This window comes from Mesoplodon mirus (assembly GCF_964341445.2).
Source record: "Mesoplodon mirus genome assembly, chromosome: 15".
Taxonomy (NCBI): domain Eukaryota; kingdom Metazoa; phylum Chordata; class Mammalia; order Artiodactyla; family Ziphiidae; genus Mesoplodon; species Mesoplodon mirus.
Window position 1 is genome coordinate 8,270,289 of NC_138991.1, and position 26,688 is coordinate 8,296,976.

Consider the following 26,688-nt stretch of genomic DNA (forward strand, 5'->3'; position numbering starts at 1 on the left):
TCTTGCCACTTCCTTAAGGGACAATGATGCTGCGCCCTCTGCTTCATCTTACCTTGATTGCTCTTTCGCCTTTATTTCCATGCAACCTAGATTCTCCACTAACAGTGGGTGGTACCCAAGACAGGTAGTTGCATCAGGCATGAGAGCAGCTTGGGGCAATAGTTGCTGTGAGACTCTTGGTCTCGGGCAGGAGAGCCAACTGTGTGGGCCTACACTTGACAGACATAGGTTGAGCCTCACTCTCTTTTTGGCCTTTAATTTCTGAGAGTGATGGTCAAAACTTTCAAGACACTGCGTTCATGTCTGAAGGAGATGGCTCCATGGGAGACGCCACAAAAATGTATCTTTCCAAAACATCTTCCAGGGAGATGAATAAATTGGCCTTATGAGTTTCCGACCCAAAACAGCAGCTTTCTGCTCTGAAAGAAGTACAGTCTTTGGAAAATGTTCTAAGTGGGCTAAGTTCACAGCTCCTTCAGATAGAAACTGATGGTTATCATTTCACCAAAGCAAAATATGTTTGGCTCTTCCGAGGTGTCTCTTGTTTGCTTGCCATGGATGGGACTTGTGTTTTCACCTTTATTTAATTGCTGGAACCGAGCAGACGTTGAAAATCCAGTATGTTCCAGGAAGGATGTCTGTGGTGTGGAATAAAAATCAGAATGGCTGTGTTGTAATTCTTGTTGGGAGAAAACCCTTCGGAATCTGCTTTGCTGTTGTTCTTACTGTTGTTATTTCTCTTTCCTTCTCTCCATCTCTCCCTTCTTTCTCTGCCCACCCACCTTCCTCTTCCTCTCCCTCCCCCTCCTGTCTCCTCCTCCTTCTTCTTCTTCTTTCCTTCCCCCCCTCCTTTCTTTTCGGAGCCAAATTTAGTAGCTCACAAAGCTCAGGTCTCTTGTAATTCAAATTCTCATGAATTTGCTGGCTATTTTCTAGCAAGTCTAGGTCTCTGTTTCTGCAGCCTACAAGGGTGAACTCCATGGGTCTTCTTCCCATGAACGTTAACTTTAAACGCTGCAGGTTAAATCCAGGGCAGCTGTTAGCTTCGAAGTTCCAGGTTTTTTGAAGAGAAACTTCTTTTTGGATGTTTGTGTGTAGTTGCCTATCCAAGGAACCTCGTGTCTCTTGCAGCTCGCATGTGAAAATGCAGAGCTGATCTCCAACAGGCAAACAGAATGTGTTTCATTTTCAAATTTGAAACAGAAAAATAACATGAATCAGTTAAATGATTGATACTGAAAGATAACACAAAATCAGATAGAGATACAAATGAAAGCAAAATATTGGGATGGCCAGAAAGTACATTCAGGTTTTTCTGTAATATCTTATGGAAAAGCCCAAACGAACTTTTTGGCCAACCCAATATTTTTGTCAAGAAAATAAAGAAGCATTTAAAAATCGCTTTAAATTGCTTAGTCCTACAAATGATGTTTCTATTTTTAAGCTTCCATATCTCATCTCCTAACTATTAGTTAGAAAGAATGAGGCTAAAATGTTGTGATCTTGGCCCCATCATCCCCAGGCTGTGCTGCCTCTTGGACCTCAGTTTACTCATCTCTTAAGTGGCCATAATAATATTACCTACCCCTTAGGATTCTTGTGAGAATTAAATGAGTAATGCAGGTAGTATGCGTATTTCAGTGCCTGAAACACAGGAAAAACTCTGTAATTCAGGGGTTGGCAAACTACCATTCATGGGCCAAATCTAGCTCATCACCTGTGTTTGTATGGCCCATGAGCTAAGAATGGTTCTGACATTTTGAATGATTGAAGAAAAATCAAAAGACAAATAATATTTTGTGATGCGTGAAAATTATACAAAATTCAAACTTCAGTGTTTATGAATAAAGTTTTATTAGAACACAGACACCCTCCTTCCTTTACACAGTCTATGGCTGCTTTCATGCTACAGGGGCAGAGCTGAGTAATTACAAGGCCCTTTGCAGGAAGAGTTTGCCTCCCTCTGCGGGAATGTCAATGCATAGGAGTTGTAACAACAGGAAGTGAGTGCTTCCCAGTAATCAGGGATTATATTTCCTCATGAAATTACACACCTCACAGCTGACTCAGTGTCCACGTGGAGTGAAGGTATGTGTAAAACAATTAGTTTAATTTCCTTCTCCCAAGTAAGAGAGATGGTGTGAATCAAAACAATGGATAATACTCTAAACCTTCAGAACAGGACAATTAGGTGTCATTAACCATATTACAAGAGTCCTTAAACAGTCTCAACTTCTTCTGGCTGAAATGCGATTGAGTTTAGTTTTTAAAATTTCTCTACTGAGAATTTCCAAAACTGATCTATCACCCAATGCAAAGTAAAGAGCAGGCTGATGTCAACATTTTTCAAAATGTTTAATGAAAAGAAAAATAAGGTGCTTGAAGCCCCTGGAAGTTTTAACGCTTTTCCTAGAATGAGCCTCTGGTCCTAACAGGAAAAAAAATCTGTTTATCCTGACTACAGAAAATATTGAATTCTTCTGTTGTAACCTGAAAATGTTTTGACCACTGGTTAATTGAGGTAATGTTCTAACTAATGGTGGGGGGATGGGGGCAGGGGTGGGAGATTTCCTTCCCAGTGACCTATTAGATCAGGGAAACAGGTATTTCTCTTTCTTAGTGATGAACTTCTCAGTTGCAAGTGAAAGAAAACCCATCTCTACCTGGATTAAAAAGAAAGTGGAATTTATTGGCTCTCAGGCTCTCCCTTGGCTCAGCCTTCTTGGCCTGGCTACGTCCTCTGCCTTCCAACATCACATCAGCCAGTGCAGAGTAAAGGAGAAACTGGTCCAGCAGCAACCCTGCATGTCCTGGAATTTGTTCCTGTTCATTGACTTAAACGGGTTCCCATGCTCTGTTTTAGTCAGCATCTGCCAGGTTGTGTTGCAATAACAACCAAGCCCCAAATTCCAGTGGTTTTCAACAGCACAGATTCTTTTTTTTTTTTTCTCACTCATGCTGCATATCAGCTGTAAGTTGGCTTGTGGGTGATCCTTATGGCCTCTTCCTACTGAAATCTAGATGGAAAAAGCAGCCCCTTCAACAAGGAGGTGCAGCTGGAATGGCAGAGAGAAAATAGTGCCATGGCTGAGCCATGGACTAGCTGTTAAAACTTTCACTCAGTCGAGGTTTATATCATGTCCACTCACATTCCATTCTCCAAAGCAAGTCACACAGCAGTGGGCACGGATATGTAATTCTTTTATAGGAAGGCAGAATGAATAATTGGGAAAATTCTACTTTCTGCCACATATTCCCATCCCAGAACTCATATGACCAAGGAGCTAGACCATGTTAATTGGCTTAGACCTGCTCAACCAGCTTCATCCATATTACATAGTATTAAAGTTAGGGAGGATTGTCCACCCAAAGAAAACCTAGGGGGCTGAGAATGAGGAAGAATGTGAAAGAGTTACTGGGTATAAAAATAAAATCTCTACAGTGTCTTTGCAATTAAATAATCATGTTATAAATCAAATCAGAACGAATACAAATAAGATTCTATAATAAAAAATTTTAATATCAATATTATTATGTCATGGGTGAAGTTTAAGTGGAGGAAATCCATTTTGCTATAAATCAGTTTCTGAAACTCACAGCTCTAGTAAAACTTGTGTAAACCAAATTTTAAGAGTAAATGTGGTATATTACTAGGGGCAAAAAGTGAAATCTTTTGCTAAAACGTGTATTGTCCGTGTTAATTGTACTAACCATCTACATGCAACATACAATATTCCCTACTGAAATCAAGCAAGGGAGATTTAATTCTAAAATATAGCACAAATCTGATTTTCACTCTGTCCACTGTACCCAAAGTTAAAATGTGCAGATGCAGTCGTATATTCTGAATAAGGAACAACTTTTTCCAAATCTCTGTCCTGGAAAGGAATCAGAAAGCTATCCAAATAAAAATCAAATTCTTATGTCTGTATATGCAAATCAGATCCTCACTTAGCTCGAATCCTTCTAGATTTCCACGCTGGATGTCAGTGGATTTTTTTTTTTTTTTCTTGGCTGCTGAAAGCCAACTTCTTGGCCTGACTTCAAAGCTAATGAGAGTCCCTAGAAGTCCCTTTTTTTCTTCCTACTGAAATAGTTGTGTTTTGAAGAATGGACTCTGGGCTAGGATTTATCAGTTGACACCCCTTGACATTTGGAAAGGTCCAGTAAGAAAACCATGGGCGCTCAAATAAAATTGATGTGCAAAGTTATTTCCATACAATCATTTTATCATATGAGTAAATGGCCCTCCAGGCTCTCCACACAAAAAATGAACGTGCTGCTTCAATCACAAATAAATCTGAACCCAGAGTCAGTGAGTCAGACTCTGTTCATTACCTACCTAAGGGCCATTTCCCATTCCTCCACCCTTTTTCTCTTGATCTTAGGTAAGGTTGGCAACTACCACAGCCCCAAAGTATTTCACTGTGATTTGTCTAAACCAACAATCCCATTTTCTTCACCAATAATTAGTCTAGGGGTAAGGATGTGACCTACTTTTGGTCAGTGAAATGTACCCTGAGTAGAGGATCAAAATACAGAAGTTCATTTGAAGCCACTCTTTTGCTGTGACTGTCCTTCCTTCTTAGGACATTGGATTGAGGATGTGATGCATGGAACCGTGGCAACTACTTTATATCCATGAGGCAGCAGATAAAAGGATGAAAATTCAGCATGACAAGGATGGCAGAGCCAAGGGATAGAAAGAGCTCAGGTTATAGAAACACTGTGGAGCCACCGAACCTACCCCATAACTTCCTACTTTCAACCTTGTTCCATATTGTTATTGGTTAAGTCACCATTAGATATTCAGTTACTGGTAAACAACTCCATCCTCACTGAAATGACTACTTGCCTGTGGTGTGACTCTGGCTAAGTCATTCACTCATTACGATTCTTGATCTATAGAATAGGAATAATGTTACCTACTCTGAGCTGTCTTGAGTAACTCAGTAACTCTTTATTGAGGTAATAGATTAAAAATACCTTGTACAGGGCTTCCCTGGTGCTACAGTGGTTGAGAGTCCACCTGCCGATGCAGGGGACATGGGTTCGTGCCCTGGTCTGGGAAGATCCCACATGCCGCGGAGTGGCTGAGCCCGTGAGCCATAGCCGCTGAGCCTGTGCGTCCGGAGCCTGTGCTCCGCAACGGGAGAGGCCACAACAGTGAGAGGCCCGTGTACCGAAAAAAAAAAAAAAAAAAAAAAAAAAAAACCTTGTACAACGTCTGACATAGTAAGAGATAGTTATTGATATCTTCTCTAAATAGTGGACATGTGCCTGGTGGGTGATTCCAGATAATTCAAGCCCGTGGAGTAAATGGCTCTCAAATAGCATAAGTAACAACCGCTAGTGTTAATTAAGTGCTTATTGTATGTCAGGCACGGTTCTAAGAACTTTACATGTGTTGCCTGATTTAATTCTCAAAACAACTTTCTGATGTGCATACTATCCCCATCGAGAAATGAGAAATGAAAGCACAGAGATGTGGAGTAGGAAACTTGGATTAGAGCCCCTGGAAGGGGTAAGGTCAAGATTGAGGCCCAGGCAGGCTGGTCACTCTTATCAGGCTGCCTACATTTCAGATGTACCCCAGGGCTCTTGTGGCTGAAGCTTATTTTTCAGAAATGCAATTAAATTAAGTCAGGCCTGGATGTGGAAACCCAGGACCACATTTGACCACTAATCCAGCCTCTTATTTGGCTCTAGTCTCTGCCTGGTTTCCTAAAGACAGGCCCGGGTTGAAGACAGACAGCCCAGCAGCAGAAGCCTCCTCCCAGTCGTGCTTTGTTTGACTGTCCAGTGGTTTTAGTGTTTTACCGTCTTTCAAAGGGACGACTTAACTTTCATTTGTCTTAGTTCCCACCACTCCTTTTTGTCTTAAACCTGGTCAATCCACGCTGACTTCACCTGCCTTGCATTCTGGGGACTTTTGACTTTATAACTCCCCAACCTAGATCTTAGATTACAAAGGGAAAATGCTGCGGCTTGTGTCAATACCTTAAGAAATGGAAGATGGGGAGAGAATGCTATGATTTAATTGCCAGGTTTGGGGACGTTTCTATATGCTGATTTGTTGATGGGCACCTTCCTGCTTCAGCTGACAATATAAAGATGAAGGGTCCTTCTCAATTTGGATCATTTGGGTTATTTGCAAACCAATGGTATATTCCGCATGGAGGAACGGAAAATGATTTCTCCACAGTCATTCTGTGTTTTTGGAAATGACTAAGTTCCCTTCCCCACCTCCCTAACAGCACGAACAGGATTCGGAGGAAGCTGGGGGTCTGGCACCAGCCAAAACAAATGCAAAGATGCCTTTGGCTCTAGAGGACTTCCCTCTGCGGCAGAGATGACAAGTGTTTGTGTAAAGGGCCAGATAGTAAATGTTTTAGACTTTGCCGGCTACATGGAGTCTCCGTTGCCAATTTTTCATCTTTTTAAACAATTTTTCCAACCCTTTAAAAAATGTAGAATCTATTCTTAGCTCATGGGCCATCCTCAAACGGGCTCTGGGATGAATTTGGTAGTAGTTTGCCAACCTCTGCCTGAGGAAACGAAAAGGAAATTATAAAACTCTTACCAGGCCAACTAACTCTGTCGTGTTGCAGGGACCAGTGCAAACATAAAAGCTGTCCGAGGTGTGACTGGGGCACAGCCCAAACGGAATGAGGCAATGCAAACGAACAAAATTTGGAATCAGAGCGCAGTTGAACCGTCTAAGGGCAGGGCTTCCATCTCAGCCCCCAACTGGTGGCCACCCCTTCAGACATTCAAGGGGCTCTGAGCTCACGAGGTACCCTGCTGGGGGCCGTAAGGAACTTAGCGGGGGTTCTCTTGCCAAGTTCATCCTGCTTCTGAAAGCAGGAACTTCAGTTAAGTAACGAGAACAAGTGACTGGTCTGGGGAGAAGTGGGAAAATGAGTTACCAAGGAAGTCAAGGCCATTAAACTGAGAGGCTTTCACACTATCCTTTCTTGCAAAGAGGACGGTTTCTCCACAGCTGCAGCGAGCTAGGATGTGCAGTGGAAGACATCCCGGCCACTGTCCTAAGATTGTACTCTTAAGGACATAATTACACAGGCCAGGTGTGATTTACCTTTATGGGAGACCAAACAGGTGGGTCTGATAGATTGATTGAAAGGGGTATTGAGCATGCTCTGAAGGGCATCCTTAAAAGGGACTCCCTGTCCAAGCCTTGTAGCTTCCCAGGGCAGGAATTTTGTCTCTTCCACTTCAGCATATTTGGAGAGCACATGATATGATGTGAGTATTACTTCTTCAAGATGTGCCTGTATATAACCTAGACTCCAAACTGTAGCTACCATGTGGTTGAGGGGAGAACCGGGGCCCCACTTTATAAAACATGTCTGGGGGATGGGTTTTTTTTTTTCCTACTGTCTTATTACCTGGCAAAACAATCCAGGTGGTGTGTGAATCACAGGTAGAGGCTGTGAAGTCCGAAGAAGTAGAATCAGCCTTACAAACAGTGGATCTCAGCGAAGAAGGAGATCGCACACCTGAACCCGCAGAAGACACGCTCAAGAGAGCAGAACGCAAAGCACCAAGACCCTCCCTGATGGCGCTTCTCAGACAGATGGTAAGCCCTTGCTTCCAGTTCAGGGAAACTGAAATACCTACATCAGCTTCTGAGACCAAAGAGCCCAGGTCAGGTGGTGAGACATGATTCTAGGTAGTACAGATGGAATATAAACCGAATAGGAGTTAAGAAAATTCCCTTTTGTCCTCCTGATTTAATCACAGAGAATGTCTCTCTTTATTGCTAATTTTCCTTAACCTTTAACCCCTGCTAACTGCCTTCTTAACAAAAGAAGAGCTGGCCTGGGCTCCTGAGCTGTGGCAGACAACAATACCAACCTGGAAGTGAATAGTGTTGCTTACTTTTAATTTTATTTATTTTTAAAAGTTTCCCTGTGTTTTTGGCCAATGATTCCGTTTTCCCCGTTATGGTAATAATATGCAGTTTCCTTTGAAAATACGTTTATTTACATAAAGAACATAAGGCATTTTTAAAGGATTAAGTAATTAATAGTTCAAGTTATATTTTGATGTTGGAAAACTTCTGAAGGGGACGTATGAGTGACACAAATTTGGGCAAAGCTGGTTTACAGATAATTCCAGAAAGGGTATGATATGAAAGGAAATGACGATTTCCTAATAGTGAGGGTGTATAATTTAGTTGGTGAATTTGCCGTGTTTTTAATTTCTATAGAATGGAAAGAATCTGGGCAGACATCTTTGGGCGTCTGTGAAGAGTCATGTGCATAAAATATCTAAACATCCAGGAACTTAAGTAATATAATGCAATCAAACCCCAATCGGTTGGAAGACAAAAAAACAAAAACCCATGTAAAAAGTCATTGGTTTAATTCTCTTTTAATGAAAAACAAGAATTTCATTAGAGTGTGCCTTTATTTTCAGGAGTATTTGGGAATTAATCCTTTGAGAAAGCAACTCTCTAATTTCACAAGCTCAATCTGTTAAGGAATTCTTTCTCGTCCACAAAACAAAACAGAACAAAACCCTTGCCAGTGGGAGATGAGGAATATTAGAAATCACTGTTAGAAACTGTTGACAGGAATCATTTTCTTTTATTGCTGAATTCTCGTGGAGTAAGAAGTACTGGGCAGCCTGCATGGCTGGAACCCCATCTATATTCCTGGCCATTTATTCTGCAATTTGGCACCGAAAATGGGCATCAAGATTTGAGATTTTTAAATCAATTTTTACATGACATCAGGAAAGAAAAGAACATTTGGCCTCTTTCTGGCAACCCATCTACATTACAAATGGGATCCCCAAATAGCTCATCACAACATTGAGGAGGGTCCAGCTTTCTCGTTTCTGGATGGAGTTGAGAGATACGGAAAAAAAAAAAAGCAAACAGAATGACTTTCTCTTCCAAATAATCAACATGAGACTTCTTCGTTTAAAAGGGAGGAAAATATAAGAGACTCCAAATAAAGCATGAAAGACCTCTAAACCACCCAATGCATCCATTCAAAACAAATTCTTAAATTCAAGTGAGGTTCCATACTTAAAGTCATCCTCTGGAGTTATCCATTAGATGCTGTTTGGGGATATTTTCAAGCAGTAGAAACTGTGTAAGTCTGAACAAATTGGAAACAAGAGTCGTTTGGAATTGATTCTCCACAGGATAGGGATGGGGTAGAAAAGGACACATTTCCCCAAGTAATCCTCCATCACCTGACAGTGCCCGGTCTTATAATGTCCATTGTTCTTATATCCTGTTGCCCACTAAAAGGGTTATACCTGGGAGCTTGAATATTATTGCTTCCTTTTTTTTCTTTTTTTTGTGGTACGCGGGCCTCTCACTGTTGTGGCCTCTCCCGTTGCGGAGCACAGGCTCCGGACACGCAGGCTCAGCGGCCATGGCTCACGGGCCCAGTCGCTCCGCGGCATGTGGGATCCTCCCGGACCGGGGCACGAACCCATGTCCCCTGCATCGGCAGGCAGACTCTCAACCACTGCGCCACCAGGGAAGCCCCTATTGCTTCCTTTTAATGTTTAAACCCCCAAGCTTCCATGATTGTTGAGATTTCCCCTAAAATTCCAGATTTCTTCATTATTCTGGTCTTGCATTCTGTTTTGTTTTCGTTAGAACATTATATTCCCATTGCAGTTAATTCAGACACACAAAAGACAGGGTTTTTTTCAAGTTTACCACAATTCCCACCACTCCCTATTGCCCCACCCAGGCCACCTCCCTCATTGACATTTCTGGTCTATCCCGTGGGTATTTGAGTTTGCAGCCCCAGATACAGAGCCACCTCACTCTTTATAAGAACTTCATTGCATCACATTGTCTGGGTTTATCATGTTCTGATTAACCGTTGCGCCATGGATAGACATTTGGTTTCCAACTTTCTGCATTTCATTTATTCACTTATTCAACAAATAATTATTAAGCTCCCACTATATTCTAGACGATACAGATACATAAATAGATGTGGTCCCTGTCCTCATGGAGAACAAAGCCTAGTAAGGAAAACAGACTTATTTTGAAGTCTGTGCCATATTCAGGGAGCACGCACCATGTATCTTCCACATGTTAGCTGCTTTACTAACCTGCATGAATATCGTTATACATCTACTTTTTGCCCAGGTGTTAATATCCTCATAGTGTAGAATCCTGCAAGTCAGCTTCAGCAGTTTTTTTTCAGGAAACACTTTTGGGTAATATTTCATAGCTTCCAAACTAAAGTCTTTGGATTTATGTAGGGAAAAAAACAAAAACAAACACACAAACAACTGCTCTAAGGGTTTGAGGATAGAGGCAGCATCTGGCCCATCGCTATGGGATTTTTATTTTCTGTTTTTTTTAGTATGTGCCTGAGCATTATAATTGAATAAGTGAATGTTTTAAACTGATTTTAAGTATTTTTAGCAAAATATAGTTTTTAAAAATAATTGATTTAATAGAAGAGAAAACTCAATTGCAAATACATCACCCTTGTTTTGTAATCAGGGTTTCCATTCATCTGATCATTGATTTTCTACTTTCTAGCCTCCCCTCCCCTTAAATTTCTTTCAGATGGCGTATTTTGCTATCCCATGGCAAAGTACTTCTTGTTTGAGTACTTCTTTTAAATAAATGCATTTCCCAGTTCATTTCTAAAGTGATCTTTTTCTTTCCAGAAATTAATCTTTCCTAAAAATAGAAAGAAGATCATTTTTCAAATAATTATATTTCAGGGAAAAGAAAATAGTCATATAAGTCCTAACATTGCATTGGGCACGTGTAGATACAGCACTTCACAAAAATCCTATGGGCTCCTACAGACTTTCGAAAACATTGCAAGGAATAGCTAAGACATCTGTCACGCCCTAAATAGAAAAAGAGTCTTGTGTGTATTAATTCGACGGAATGTCAAGAAATCGGCTGTTTGCAGCACTAGTATATTTTTACGAAGTGCGTGGGTGGAGACCTGTGTTCATGTACCCACAAACCAGGTGGGCAGATGAAACCAGAAAAGGTGGTGGATGGGAGACAAAGAAATAGATTTATACTTTGTCAATATTAATAACACGTTACACTTGAAAAGTGCTTTCTCCTGCAAGCTACTGTCATATACATTGTTTCATTTAATCCTCCTCCTGTCTCTTTCTTTAGACCATTAGTTTTGTAAGAAACTCTGTTGGAATAACCTTCTCAGGCTTAGATAAGAAAGACTCTCGAACTTTAATTCTGGGCAAATCAAAGGCCCAAGTGAGACAGCTATGAAATCAGAGGGATTTTGTTAATTACATTCAATCTAATCAATCTAAGAAAACCTGCTGAAATTGACTGTCTTGTGGAAAAGGGAGAAAAGTTTGTGAGGATAAGTATAAAACAACAAACAGGAGTCTTTTAGCCAAAGTTTTTGATCTCAACTTCTTCCCTGAGTATTAAACTATGAATACTGAGTTGCTCTTTAAGGTCAGGTTTCTGAAAGTAGCATTTGTTCGGGGCAATTCCTGTCCCCATCGGCGACGTGCATTCTTTCCTACCCTAAAAGGGGACTCTGGAGTCATTTGGCGGGTCTCAGCCATTAATAGTAATAATAATAATAGCTACTGTTTGTTTTTTGCATGCAAATGATGTGGCCAGGCCCGGGCTAAGCACATTGCATGCATTAACTCATTTATTAATATAAAAACCCTGTGAAACAAACCCTCTTACTGCCCCACTGTGCAGATGAGGGCACGAAGACTCAGTGTGTAAGCGACCTGCCCAAGGTCGCGGAGCTGGTCAACAGCAGAGCCAGAATTCAGAGTCAGGCTCTCGTTGATTCTAAAGCTGACCCTTGTTATTGCTGCCTCCCGTGCTTCTGGCAGCTCTTTTCTTTGAGAGTAAATAGAACAACTATAGCTCCATTTTTGTGATTCTCTACCTGAAATGACAACAAAGCACAAGAAAGCAGAATTCATACATGTCTTACATAAAGCTTGGACGAAAGTTTTCTGAATATACTTGTCACTAAAATGAGATGTACCTTGGCTGTGTCATTTTGTCTGAACTGCCCAATTCCATTTCAGGTGAGCGTCTTGGTAAAACACAAAGATGGGACTCATAACCTTTGTTTACCCTGGAACTTTCTAGCAGGCCCAGTTCTTTAGGTTTGTTGTAATGAGATTGATTTAGTAAACACTCGGGCTCCTCTGCTGACACTAAATTAAAATATCCCGACTCTTCCTTTAAATCTCAGCTTCAGTTGGAACAGATCGCTATCAAAATACATTTGTGTTCCTCTCCAAGAGATTTGAACTGACCATCAAACACTTCCACTAGAATTTTAAGTATCTAAGTGATATATATCAGAGATGCTTCCAACATTCTTCAGAGTATCAAGCTATAGGAATGCATGACACCATGAAAGAAATGTAAAAGTGATTTCATTTATATGCAAGACTTGGATTCACAACCAGATCCCATTTCAGCACCGCAGGCTGGATGCCCTGAGATGCTTCATCTTTGATTCTCGTGAATAAAAATAAACTCTTTGTCAAGAAACTTGCTCCGTATCACACTGGGAAATCTCCACAATTACTTAATAGTCTTCAAACTGTTCTTTAAAGTACTAAATAGTCTCTGAAAGCATTTTTGTCTCTTTAAACAGCAACTCTATTTTTTTTGACAGCTGGGAAAAATAAGCTGCTGTGGTTACGGTCCTTTGAATAGAAAGCCCAACAGGAACTATTTTAATTTGTCACTGAAAGAGGGCTCTGCAAAGAGGAAAGAGGAGGGGTAGAGAGAAAACAAAGGAGAGAGGGAGAGAGGGAAGGAGAAAGGGAAGAAGGGAAGGAAGGAGGGAGGAATTGTTAGTAACTGCAGGTATTGAAGAGACCTCAGATGGACTTAAAAGGCCCTTAGTCTAAACTCCGCCTACAGTCACCTTTGCATAAATACAGTTTTATATGCCTCAAAGTGAACAACAGAGAAAAATCATAGAAAAACTCGAGGTATTCTCCCTTTTTTTTTTTTTTTTTTAAAGACTTTGAACCTATTTGCAATGATTTCCCGGGCAGCATGAGGGTCTGTTTTCGGGATGGCAGCCTAGATCCACTACTGTCAAGGGAGACTTCTGATTCAATCCAAATTCTCCCTCAAGGGCTAGCTAGGAAAGGAAGGAAGAAGAATATCAATTTTAACCTTAAACTGGCAGGTACCTAACACTAACCAAATTGAAACAATGAAAGGGAAGTTAAAAATCTCTCTCTCTTAACGGGTGTAACATGACTCCTAATTATCCATTCGGGTTTTGCTTTAAAAAACCATGTTGGCTGGTTGGTTTTTGCCTTTCAGCATTCCCTAAAGGCCACCTCATGAGGACAGGACCCTGTATTCTACAGGACCCTAGGGAGTGTGTTTGTGTAGGCAGGGCAGTTACAACACAGCCTGAATCCTGGAGGCCCCGTGAAATCCCAAAGTGGTAAAACTCTTGGGTGAGAGCTGGAAGAGCTAGTTGCAGGGAGAGAAATGATAACTGAGAGCCCTTTCTTCTTCTAAATGTTCTCAAGAAGATTGGTCCTTGTAGGACAATGCAGAAGACCTAGAGGAAGAAAAAAACCACCTTCCACCTGAATGGGTCTAAGCTATACATAGAGAACAGATCCTCATTTGCCTTTGGGTTGAGCAGCTTGGGGAAACGCATGACAATGATATCTCTAAGAAAAGTGCATGGAACTTCCAGACACCGGGAGTTCAGGCCGAAGAAAGAGTTCAGGAATGGCTTCTCCATTCCTAATCAATGAAGAAGTAGATATCAAGGTCCTAGCCTATGCCTAGCTCTGGAAAGGTTGCTTTGGGGGTAGGAAGGATATTGGAATTCTTATACTGTGTTCAATCATAGACAGTCCTAGTCAAGTCTTCTGAATCAGAGAACAGCACCGAGCAGTAAAGATAAGCATATTTGTGCCCTGATGATAGGCATGTCCCATAAATATCCCTATTTGAGATTTTCAACCTCCACCTTATCCAAGCCCTTATCATTTTTCCTAATTAGGTAGCTTCATAGTAGATGCTCAATAAGTGTTTGTTGATTGAGTGGTACCTCCTACCTTCTAGGGGCAGTGTGGGGAGGAGGTTAAGAATGTAGAAGATGGGGCTTCCCTGGTGGCGCAGTGGCTAAGAATCCACCTGCCAATGCAGGAGACACGGGTTCAAGCCCTGGTCCCGGAAGATCCCACATGCTGCGGAACAACTAAGCCTGTGTGCCACAACTACTGAGCCTGCGCTCTAGAGCCCATGAGCCACAACTACTGAAGCCCACGTGCCACAGCTACTGAAGCCCGCGCGCCTAGAGCCTGTGCTCCACAACAAGAGAAGCCACTGCAATGAGAAGCCTGCACACTACAATGAAGAGTAGCCCCTGCTCATCGCAACCAGAGAAAAGCCCGCATGCAGCAACGAAGACCCAAAAGAAGCCAAAAATAAAAAATAAATAAGAATGTAGAAGATGGACTCATTGCCATAGTGCCAAATCATGGCTCCCAACCTGCTACTTCCATGACCCATGTTAGTTTCTCGAAGCTTCCATTTTCTTGTTGGTAAAACAAGAGCAATAAAATTGTTCCTCTATCTTAAGACTCTGGAGTGATAAATAAATGAACTAACACATGTTATTATCTCATTTAGTACAGTTCCGGGCACTTAGTACTTCACTAAAAGTTAGCCTTCATAAATAATAATTTTTATCATCTCTGCTTATATGAGTACCCTATCTCAGATTATAGAGGCACATAATATTAACCAGTAAAAAAAAGTACTGAATGCTTTAATGTTTGTAACTGTTCTTCGTGTGGGTGTTATATAGGTTCTTGCTGTCCACAAGCAGAACAGCCAAGATAATAACAGTGGAATCCAAAGTCTTCCTCTTGTGCCACAGAGCTTAACCTCCACTTCCTACAATCCGTCCCTCTAGCCAGGAGAAGGAGACCATAAGCATTGAAAAAATATGTGGGGTTAGACCTGAGTCCAAATTGTTAATAAGAACTGAACAATTCATTGCCAGATTTCTTAGGTCTTTTATCAAGCATCAAGCATAGAACATTACTAAATCCACAGCTAAAACCACAGACTCCAGTATTGGTCCGTATTTGTCTATGGCCAGTTAGCTTAAAGCAGTGATGCCTCAGAATCACCTGGAGGGCTTATTAAAACACAGATTGCTGGGTCCCAACCCCGAGAGTTATTGACTCAGTAGATCTGGTGTAGTTCTCAGGGTTTATATTTCTATCAAATTCCCAGGTGATGCTGAAGCTGCTGGTCCCGGTATCACACTTTTAGAACCTTTAGCTTAGATTGTTGATTTAAGGACCCAAATCTGTGACGTCAGCCCCATTCAGCCCTGTCCCTGATGCCGCTGGCCACAGGGGGTGCTAAAGATTGGAAAATAGAATGTTCGACATAGCCCATCTCACTGCCAGGGGCAAAAAATACTACAACAAAACACCCACCACTTAAATGTTACCAATAGATAGCTACTTAATGGTTTAATTGTTTATTTACTTATTCATTCATTCTATATGTTCAACCACCTTCTGGTTCCAACATCAGTATTTTCATCATCATTTATTTATCCCAGAATTACCTAATCCCAGGGTTTAAGACTTTTATTGTTGTTATTTTTGGAGACCAACACTTGAATTTAATCAGACTCTGGTTATAGACCACATGGAAATCATGTGACTCATGAGGAATGTGTTTCTAGTTGGTCTTCCATTTGTCCTGACCTTGAATCTCAACAATGAATGACTGAAGTTATCCATTTCACAACCTCCCTTGCGTTCTCCATGTTGCTGTGCTTGTGGTAGCTGAAAGGCCATTGTCTGTTTGTTATTTTAGTCAGTGAAAGGGGATGGAGGGATCACCCACTCAGAAGAAATAAATGGGAAAGACTCCAGCTACCAAGTAAGTGATCTGTAAACTCGGTTCAATGGTGGGTTTAGCTGGCATGTTCTTGGTTCTTTCCAGCCTCATTTCTGATGCAATTCTCAACCACAGCCAACTCATTTGATGTCTCTAGGTTGGGTGCCTACTGTATACCAGGCACCATTTTGGGCTTTGCAGATGCAAGCACGAACAAGCTAGAGTTCCTCAGCTATTTCTTACTGCAAAGCGCCTTCACGTGCTCTTCCCTCTCTCCACACAGACAATTCTTTCCCATTCTTCACATCTTGGCCTAAATGTCACCTCCTCAAAAAGCTGTTCCCTTTCCACCCATCATCCCTGCATCTTGTACTTTTACTTCATGGCACTTATCACACATTGAAATAAGTCATTTGTCCATTAGTTATCTCTCTCCCCTACCCCTTCCTGCCCCTGTCTGGAGTATTTGTAGAGCAAGGAAGGGGCCTCTTCTATTTTTTTTATCACACTGCATGGTGCCTGGTACATAGTAGGAGCTTTTTCTGGAATAGATGTGTGAAAGATATGGGATCAGGTGGTTCGTTTCTATCATTTTCTCTATCCTAAAGAGACAGCTATGACATTTTTATAACTATATGTATTCTTTTTTTTCCCAGTGGGATCATCTCATGCTCAACACCCTGTTTTATAACCTGCATTCTTTTTTAACTTAGAAATATACCTCCACAAAAATGTCATCAAATATTCTTGTTCTAACTTTGGCAATACAGAGATGTGGTTAAGAGCATGGGTTGCAGACTCAAACTGCCTGGGTTTGAATCCTGGATCAGCTATTTTTTAGCTGTGTGACCAAAGGCAAATTACCAATCTCTCCATGCCTCAGTTTCTCATCTGTATAATGGAGCTAGGAAAAGTGCTGCCTTATAGGGCTGTCATATTTAGATGAATCCATACATGTAAAGCACTTAGAACATTCCTGGTATAGAGGACTCAATAAATGTTAGTTGCTGTGTTTATCAGCATGAGCTGCCATAAGAAAATACCATAGAGAGGAGAGAGAATGAGTATTTTGGTGTCTCTTCTTACAAAGACACTAATCCTATTGGGTCAAGGCCCCATCGTTATGACCTCAATTAACCTTAATTACTTTCTTACTCCAAATACTTTCATATTGGCTTTATATGGCTTCACCATATAAAGCCATAGCTGTTGCTGTTGTTTTATTACTATTACTATTGTGCTTCTGATGAGAAATTATCACCCTGTAATGTTCATATCACACACACACACACACAAATTCCAGCAATTACTAAATAATTTATGATATTTCTACTTCCATAATAATTAGTTTATCCTGTATATTTCAACATGGAATAATATATTGCTTTTTAGTGCATTCAAATTATTTTCATTTTTCTTTTTTAACTTATTACTATATCTGCCCCCCAAACCCATACTCTAGACCACTTTGGAACCAAAAATCCCAAAGGTTACTACCTTGGAAACATGATAAACTTATGTTATTCACCATGAAACACTGAAATATGTTTGTACATTTTGTCTGGAATCTGACAGTGAAACAGTTATGCCAGTCATTTTGGTGATTCTAAAATCTGAAAACAGTGGAAATTTGAATGAGCTGGAAATGTCATTCTATTTACACTCATCTAGAAATGTTTTGAGAATTCTATTTTCCAGGGCTTTGGATCCAGACGTGAGAAGATTGGTGTGTACTATTGGGAGATGACAAATGCTTAGTTTAACTTCGGGGGGTGGGAATAGACATTCTCTGCTCCTGTTAGATTTGCCCTCTGAGTTATAAAAGCCTTAGTTGATGTTTCCATGAAAAAAAGCCCAAGAAGTTCCCAGCCTGGGTTGGCTTCCAGTGTCTGAATCAACTGGGATGTTCCAGTAACCTTGTCCTCCAGCTTCCTGCCAGCATCCCTGGGTTCTAGGAGAGGAGACACTCAGATTATTCAGATGGGAATAATTTTTGCTATAACTTTTGAGACAGCGTCAAGCCCCAAGCAAAGGTTCTAGATCTTCTGCATTTCGTGACAAAGCAGTCATGCACACTTCAGATTCTTAGCTCACTCTGAAGGTAAGGAACCGGCCATGTATTGTTTCCAGAAGTTCGTTTCTAAGCCATTCTAAAAAAAATTTAGGCCTAATAGGGATGGAGTAACCATGTGGTAAATGGATATGACCCATTGAAAGCTCCCCTTTTGAAAAAAAATCAGTGTCCCATGGGAGCTGTTGGTTTGTAGGGACTTCCCACTTCACACCCGAGCGATGTGCTAAGGGAAGTATTTTGGGAACACTTGGAAGGCGAGTTGCTGGCCATTCATTCAGCCCTTTTTTTTTTTTTTTTTTTTTTTTTTTTTTTTTTTTGTGGTACGCGGGACTCTCACTGTTGTGGCCTCTCCCGTTGCGGAGCACAGGCTCCGGACGCGCAGGCTCAGCAGCCATGGCTCACGGGCCCAGCTGCTCCATGGCATGTGGGATCTTCCCGGACTGGGGCACGAACCCGTGTCCCCTGCATCGGCAGGCGGACTCTCAACCACTGCGCCACCAGGGAAGCCCCAGCCCATTTTGATGGCGATTTACCATGTGTCAGGTGAGGTGCTGGGGATAAAGCAATGGAAGAGACACAGAGGAGTTTCATGCTCTGGAGGGAATCAGAACATTTCCAAGTGAGCAAAGAAATCCCCGTGATGACTGCAAACATAAAGAAAATTCAGGGGCTTCCCTGGTGGCGCAGGGGTTAGGAATCTGCCTGCCAACGCAAGGGACACAGGTTCCAGCCCTGATCCAGGAAGACCCCACATGCTGCGGTGCAACGAAGCCCCTGCACTGTAACTACTGAGCCGGTGCTCTAGAGCCCGCAAGCCACAACTACTGAGCCCGCGTGCCACAACTACTGAGCCCATGTGCCACAACTACTGAAGCCCGTGCTCTGCAACAAGAAGCCACCGCAATGAGAAGCCCACACACCACAAGGAAGAGTAGCCCCCCCCCGCCACAACTGGAGAAAGCCCGCGCACAGCAACGAACACCCAACGCACCCGAATAAATAAATAAATATATTTTAAAAAATACAATAGGGAAAGGTAGTTAAAAAAAAAAAAGAAAATTCAGCAGTGTTCCACAAGAAGGGGGTCAGGCATCTTTAGACCCTCTAATCAGGGACTGTCTCCAAGGAGGTGATGACATCTGAGCTGAGACCTTCTGGGAAAGAAGCAGTCATCTGAAGCCCTGGAGACAGACCAAGCAGAAGCACAGCCAGTAGGAAGCTCTGAATTGAGAATAAGTTTGTTCAAGAAAAAAAAGCACCGTGTGGCTGGAGCAGAATGAGCGGGGGGACGGGGGGTGAGGTAGGATAGAAGATGAGGCTGGAGAGACACGGGGACTCGACTCAGCAGGCGTCTGTATTTCTTGAGCGCCTTGTCTATACCCGCAGCTTGGATGCTCAGCCACTCAGAGTCGCTGCCGGTAGTGTTAAGCCAGGACCACCGACTCATCCCAGTTGGCCCGGGACGTTCCTGGTTTTAAGAATACAGGTTCCATATCCTAGAACCCCCTCACTCCCAGACAGACCAAGACGGTTGGTCCCTTTATGCTTGGCATCCAGACACTGTGTGCAGTGGGCTTTCCATTACTAGCTAATTTAATCCTCACAACACCATGAAGTATGATTTGTTTGTTTGTTTGTTACTCCCACACAGAAGAGGAAGCTGAGAGATCACACCATTTATTCCAGGTCATACAGCAAGGATGTGATGAAACCAGAACCACACCATGTTTTTGTTTTTTTTGTTTTTTTTTTAATTTTATTATTATTTATTTATTTTTGGCTGTGTTGGGTCTTCGTTGCTGCACGCGGGCTTCCTCTAGTTGCCGCGAGCGGGGGCTACTCACCACGGTGGTTTCTCTTGTTGTGGAGCACGGGCTCTAGGCGCACGGGCTTCAGTAGTTGTGACACATGGGCTTCAGTAGTTGTGGCTCGCGGGCTCTAGAGCGCAGGCTCCGTAGTTGTGGCTCACGGGCTTAGTTGTTCCGCGGCATGTGGGATCTTCCCGGACCAGGGCTTGAACCTGTGTCCCCTGCATTGGCAGGCGAATTCTCAACCACTGCACCACCAGGGAAGTCCCCACACCATGTTCTTTTGACTCCAGACACTAAGCTTCTAGCTACTCACTGTATCTTAAAATCTGTGCAACAGAAACAGTTAACACGGTGTTTGAGCAGGGTCACTGGTTTCTAGCCTTTGTGCAGAGCAGCACAGTGGGAGTTTCTGTCTCTTTCTAAGGCGAGTATCTGCTCTGGGCCCTCGACATCTGTATCTTAGCATTTGCTACAACTTTGGCAACTGGGATCCAACAGAAATATTCAGGACATGTGCTTGTAAAACATCTTCTTGGGCTGAACTGGATGTCTGAGGCTTTGTTCTCCAAGGAGTTCTGCCCTCCAGGAGGGCGCTGCAGCCTGGGGAGGCCTTCAGGACAGGGGAATTTCCTCTGTCTTCTTGCTCATTTCTAAGGGGTGTGTTTGATTCACTGATGTGAAATGACAGTTCTATGCCCTCTGAATCAAAGCTGTCACTTTGTCATAGAACTTTGTGACTTGGGGATAACACATAAATTTTATGAATCCTAAGTTGTAAATATGTATCTAGTGGGCCAGATGTAGCCCACAGGGATAATTGTGTTGTGGTTGTTTGCTGTGAACAGGGCTTTAAAACTTTCGATTTCAATATTTTTAAATGGACATATTTTGCATTTAAAATAATTCGATTTCAAGTTTCCGTTTGAAAACATAGAAGATATGACAGCGCTGGGGCTATAATCCCACATCGTATCTTTTGGTGGGTCTGAGCAGTTGTTGCCCCTTTAGACAAGGCATGTGGCATTCAATTCACCACAGTCCCCCTAATGCAAATTGTCTCCCCAACGTCAAAGCCAGCATAGCTTGAACTGTTTTTCGTACACTAGAGAAATATTTCTTTGGCCTTGTGCTGCTTTCACAACTGGGGAAGTAAGTTCACCATATGATTATTCTTACCCCTAGCCTCTTTCATGTTTTCATTTTATCTGTCCGGCCCCCAGAGTCATTTCAGTTCGAGTAAATTATGGGAAAAAGTCTTTTACTTCCTAACAGATTTTTGGTTGTCTGTAATTTACCTAGAATTTTGGATTTTACAGCCTTATTCCTCCAAATTGTAGGAACCAAGTAGGAATGCAAACATTTCACTTTACCATGAAAAGATGCATGTTCAAAACTAAAACAATTATCTTCTTTTACCACTGTTTTATGAAATGACAGTTTCACGCCGGAAATTAAGATAGACATAATCTGAAGAAAAGACCAGGCATCCTCAAGAAGAGTCACGTGTGGTTGCAAGTGGGAGAAATCCTCTCAAAGCTGGCTCATACAAAAACGGGCTTCAGGAACAGCCAGATCCAGGCGCATGTGCAATGCCATCCATATGTGGGCTCTTTTTCTCTTTCTCTCTCTTCATCTCTCAGCTCTGCTTTCCTCTGTGCCTCATGGTTCATTTTTCAAGAAAAAAGAAATTCCACTTCCAGGATTTTTTTTGGAAATGGTGGTGGTTCTGGAAGCTCCAGGCTTTCATCTTCCCAGCTTCAAGTTCACGGAAAGGGAACTGACCTCTCTCTCGGTTGCTTTAGCAAAGCCCTGAGATTAGCTCAGGTTTAGCTGCCTTTGGCCAGCTGGAACCAATCCCAGCAGCCCAATCACATGCAGTGCTCTGACTGGCCAGGCCTGAGTCGTGTGCCCTTTGTCCAGGGATGAAATGAGTGTGTCGAAACCACAGGGAATAAACCAGAGAGAAGGGTCGTTCTCCAGGGAAAACCCAGGTTCGAGTTCCCGAAGAAGGAGTAAAGAATGCTTGCTGGGGAAGTTTTCATTAATGAATGAATGATCAGATTGGTAAATAAATGTCCCCACTGTGACTTCATACCATAAAAAGTATTTACACATTTCTCTCATTTTTTTCCATCTCACCCAGGAATCCTGAACACGTAGACACCATCCAACCGTTGAACATCTCTGTTTTAACATGTTTACTCACCTGCTACTGAGCGTTGTCTTGCAGCCACTAAAAATGCATTTTGTTTGAACTTGCTCCAGGCCTCAGAGTCCACTGAGAAGGTGGTGGTGCCGCCGGAGTCAGAACCGGCAGCCGCTGGCCAGAAGGGCAAAGAGGGCTCCTCCAAGGACAAGAAGGCGTCTGCCGAGACCGAGAAGCAGAAGGGCAGCAAGCAGGAAGCCAAAGAGCCGGCCCCGCGCGTGGAGCCGGCCCCGGTGGAGGTGAACTCGCTGCGGGACGGGGACAAGTCCCAGAAGAGGCTCGAGAAGCGGCGACAGTCCCTCGGGGGCTTCTTCAAGGGCCTGGTGGGTGGACGGTTCGCCTCTTCTTTCTGGGCTTTTGGGCCGGGGCTGTGGGTCCCGCCTCCAAAGGGGACCAGCTGGCCAGGGGGTGGCTGGGCCTTGGCCAAACACCGAGGACCTGCTGTGTGCCAGGCGCAGAGAGCAAGGTGGGCGCAGGCATCGCTTTCCCGCGGCCACAGGCAGGTGTGACGCTGATGGTGGGGGTGGGGGTGGGGGTGGGGTGGGGGTTGGGATTGGGGTTGGGGGGCGGAGCTGGGAGGCAGGGGCGGGAACGGGAAGGGAGCCTGAGGGTGAGGACATGGCCTGGCCTTGGGTTTGGGAGGAGGGGGGCGGGGGCTTCTCAGAGGTTCCATGTGAGCAGGGGCCTCAAGTTAACCTGTAGAGGGATGAGGCAAGGGGAAGTCTGAAGGCAGGTGAGGTCCAGGCCATGGGAACAAAGGTGTGGGGGGGAGACGGCACGGATCTGAGGCTCCGTCTGGCTGGAGGAGGAGAGGGAATACAAGGATGGGAGTGGGTTGGCAGGAACAGGTGATGAGAAGCAGGGATGCTCGTCTGTGGCCAAAGACAGCCTTGTGGAGTTTCCACCAGGGAAGCTGCTCTGAGCCTGTCCCGGGGTGGTGGGTATACAGACCAGGCTAAAACTTATTAGCTCCTTCCCTCTGGGGAAGTCCAATGAGGGGTGAGTGGAAGCCAGACATTAAATAATGAAGTAAGCTTGGGGTTCTTTATTTGTGTCTATTTGGTTCTTCTCTGTCTCCTTCTCCAGACTGTTAGCTTAGGGAAGGCAGTGACCAGACCTGTCACAGGCAGACGTGCTGTCCCCTCCATCCCGCCACCCACCCCCGCCAGCGTGTGGCTAGAACACAGTCGACACCCCAGCAGTGTCTGCTGATGAACGAATAGATAGAGTGAAATACGATACTAGTAAAGGCTTCATTATACCTGGGATAACGTAAATCCTGGCAAACAGGGAGAGTCTGAAGAATCATCAAATAATAAGAAAGATGATCAAGCGTAAACTAGGAGAGACAAGTGAAATCATACCCAGGGCCCGTGGGAATGTGAGATGAGCCAGGAGGGCCAGGCAAGGAAGTACTGCTGGCCTCAGCTATGGGGCCAGTGAACTGGGGTTCACCTTCATGTTGCAGTGAAGGTGGGGTAGTTCCGTGAAGCAAACTGCCCTAATCATTCCTAACTCTCCCGTTTCATGCATATCTGTAGACACTGGTGCCCTCTAATATTACAGGTAGAGGTTAGGTGAGGGCTGTGGTTCCTCTGGCCCCAGTTTGGTCTTTAGAAGGATCTCTGGGGAGTTTATTAGAAATACAGAATCTCAGGCCCCAAGTTTAAAATTTTATGATCAATGTCATCTATTTCTGTCTCGTCTTTGTGTCCTTGAGTATGTGTGTAGAACCTCAGTTGGAGGCTCACTTTCTAGTGGGACACATGGAATTATAAAGTAGATAAATTAAAAATCAAAAATGTGAGTGTGGGAAGTCACGGAGGGGAAATGAACATGGTAATGTGATAGGGTTACGCTGGGGATGAGGAGAGCAGTACGTGTGCAACTTGGAATCTGTGGATCCAGAAAGTGTTTCTGAGGAGGTAATATTTGAGATGAGACAGGATGGATTATCGGTGCCAGACAGGAAGAGAGCAAGGCTCTTTGTTCCAGCAGGAGGGAACAGCATGTGCAAGGGCCCTGGGGTGGGAATGAGCTTTGTATGTTTGAGGCCCCCGTTGCTGGGAGGTGGTGAGCTCGGTGAATAATAAAAGTCACTAAGGTCGGAGCCGTGGGCAGCTCATGCTGGCTGTACAGGCTGTGCAAAGAATGTTGACATAATCCTACTTAAATTGGGAAGCTATTAAAGGGTGTTAAGCAAGGAAGCGTTGGACCTTTGTTTATAGCCTTTAAAGACTATTTTGCTGCTATAGTGAAGAAATGGCTATAGAGTGGCAAAAGCAGAAATAGATGCCCAGGGTAACACTTCTAGGGTTACCTGGGAGAGCCAATGGCGGTTTGGCATTGTGATGCCTGCAGAGATGCCAAGACGTGGGCAGGTTCTAGATAATAATTACAGTTCAAGTCACCGAGCCCTTCCCCTGAGGCTGTGCTTCACTTATATTCATCATCTCTTTAATTACGGCAACGTCCCTTTGAGGTAGAAATGCTTCTTCTTCAAGTCCTCCATCTTCCCATTGTCAGGAGACTCCCAGCAGTGGTGGAGAAGGAGGGAGAGGTTTCCTGCCACTTTGCAAGGATGCGATCAAGCCCTGAGGACTGCCAGGCTGGACACATTTCCCTGGGGTTGTCTGACCCCTTTCCTGAGAGGGCAGTGCCGGCAGCGGGACTGGCACCAGCCAGGGACCCATCGAGGCCCTGTCACCTACAGGAAACCTCACCCCCGCCCAACCCAGCCTCAGCCCTCAGGTCAGCTTCTCAGAGTCTGCACGGCCAACCACTCCCTGCATGACCTTTGCCCTCCTAGTGACATCCCCTTCATTCTGCCCCTTTTTCCCTCCTCCTCCATATGCTGCTTGGATTCTAACAGAAAGCAGCCTACTTGGTATTACATGAAAACTTTGCAAAGATACGTTCTGTAAGAAAAGTAAACAGGCAGTGTGGTTAGAAAGTGATTAGAGAGGGTGACGGAAGTGAGCTCTAACTGTGGCAGGTTTTCTACACCCCAGCTTCTAAGTACATTACAAGTCAGGACTCACTTTATCGTGGAACAACCCCTCCGAGATAAATGTTATCACCTCCATTCTAAAGATGAGGAAACTGAAGCTCAAAGAGTTCAGCCATTTGTCCAAGATTTCCCAACGCTAGAAAGTAATACAACCGGGCACTGAACTCGGGCATCTTGTTGGAAACCGTTCTCTTACCCACTGCCCACAAATAAGGTGTATTTATGTGGCACAGAGTCGGTGCTAAATAAATGGCAGTTGTTGCTGTTGATATTACAGCTCTTCTTCACTAGGATGCAACTTCTTGTATATTTCTCTCCAGGGACCAAAGCGGATGTTGGACGCTCAAGTGCAAACAGACCCCGTATCCATCGGACCAGTTGGCAAATCCAAGTAAACAAATCACCACGTTCCCACCAAGTTCTGCCACCAAGAGGTCTTCTCCCTACTCCATGTCCTCCCCAACCCCGCTCCATGTATATATTTTTTCTTCGGATGGCCATCAAATGAAATTCTGCCTACAAATGAAGCCTGAGCTGTTGTATATTGAGGTGTATTATTTCTGTCTCTGGTCCAGTCTTTCCTGGTAAATAACTGTCAAGATGGTTTAGCAGGTTAACGTGCCAGGTCAGAAGAGTCGATGGTTGCCAAGCAGGTAGGGGGAGGGGGCCGAGGACTGCGTTCTGGTGAAGTTATGAAAAATGGCCGGTGACGAGTAAGTTGCAGAAGGAAAACGCCTGCCTGAAGGGATTAAGCTTTGTAGTAAATACACGCTCATCCTCTCAGCTTGAAGAGGAGAGACAAGAATCCGTTTGTTTAAGTTCACATCTCAAGGAGGGAAAACGTGGGCTCTGTGTTGGGAGGTTGCCAATTTTCTGGAACGGAATGTGGGGGGAATGACAAAGGAATGAATAAGAGTTGTTCCTCAAATAGGGTCCTTGAACGTTATTGACGAGGGGGAAAAGATTGACTGGAGAGGGCTTGACATAATTTGGGAAAACAATTGCTTTTTGAGGCTCAGTGACAAAGGCGGGGATTACAACTTCAAAAAAAAACAAAAAAACAAACCAAACCGAATAAGTGAAGTTGCGAGTTTATTTTGCAACACTAGGGGGCGCCAAGGTCTCCATTTTCGTCCCGCATCCTGCATCCCTAACAAAGATTTCGGTCTCTGCAATCTTACATTATTAATGTTTCTCAGATGGCTGAGGGGCTTGCTTCATCTGTTCTGTCTGACACTTATCTCAAGTCTGTCTGTAATTTCCTAATGTTCTCAGGATGTGCTCTGATAAAACCCTCCCTATAACCCCAGTTAATAATAAAAATTTACAGGAGATTATTCAAATACCTGAGTTTTTTTTAATACTCGTACAGAGGAGTACATAGGACGATGAGTGTATTAAAATGTAATCCAAAGTAGCCATTGACTGATTGACTGATACCATGTATACTGTATCTTTTTCTGATTTAATAAAAAGTACATTTACATCTGAAGGATCTTTTAATTTTCAACTTTGACAGCAGGTCTCTCGTGCTCTATGTCTGAGATGCCTTTATCTTCCACAGTAGAAAATCAGTGCTCTTTTTCCACCTTACCTCTTCTCCCAGATCCTTCTCAATTTCCTTGTATGTGGGCACGTGCACATACAAATGTGTGCACATGTATATTTGTATATACGCACACATGCACACATATA

At 43.4% G+C, this 26,688-nt stretch overlaps 1 protein-coding gene across 1 annotated transcript in view; it reads left to right on the plus strand.

The window, feature by feature from the left end:
* The window catches only part of BCAS1 (brain enriched myelin associated protein 1), a 111,432-nt gene extending 85,007 nt beyond the window's left edge, over nucleotides 1-26,425 (plus strand). Inside the window, exons 9-12 of the mRNA XM_082643382.1 lie at nucleotides 7,445-7,600; nucleotides 15,869-15,934; nucleotides 22,043-22,306; nucleotides 25,314-26,425. Coding sequence (XP_082499508.1) covers nucleotides 7,445-7,600; nucleotides 15,869-15,934; nucleotides 22,043-22,306; nucleotides 25,314-25,388 — 561 coding nt within the window. The 3' untranslated portion in view covers nucleotides 25,389-26,425. The remainder of the gene's footprint in view (nucleotides 1-7,444; nucleotides 7,601-15,868; nucleotides 15,935-22,042; nucleotides 22,307-25,313) is intronic.
* The last annotated feature ends 263 nt before the right edge of the window (nucleotides 26,426-26,688 follow it).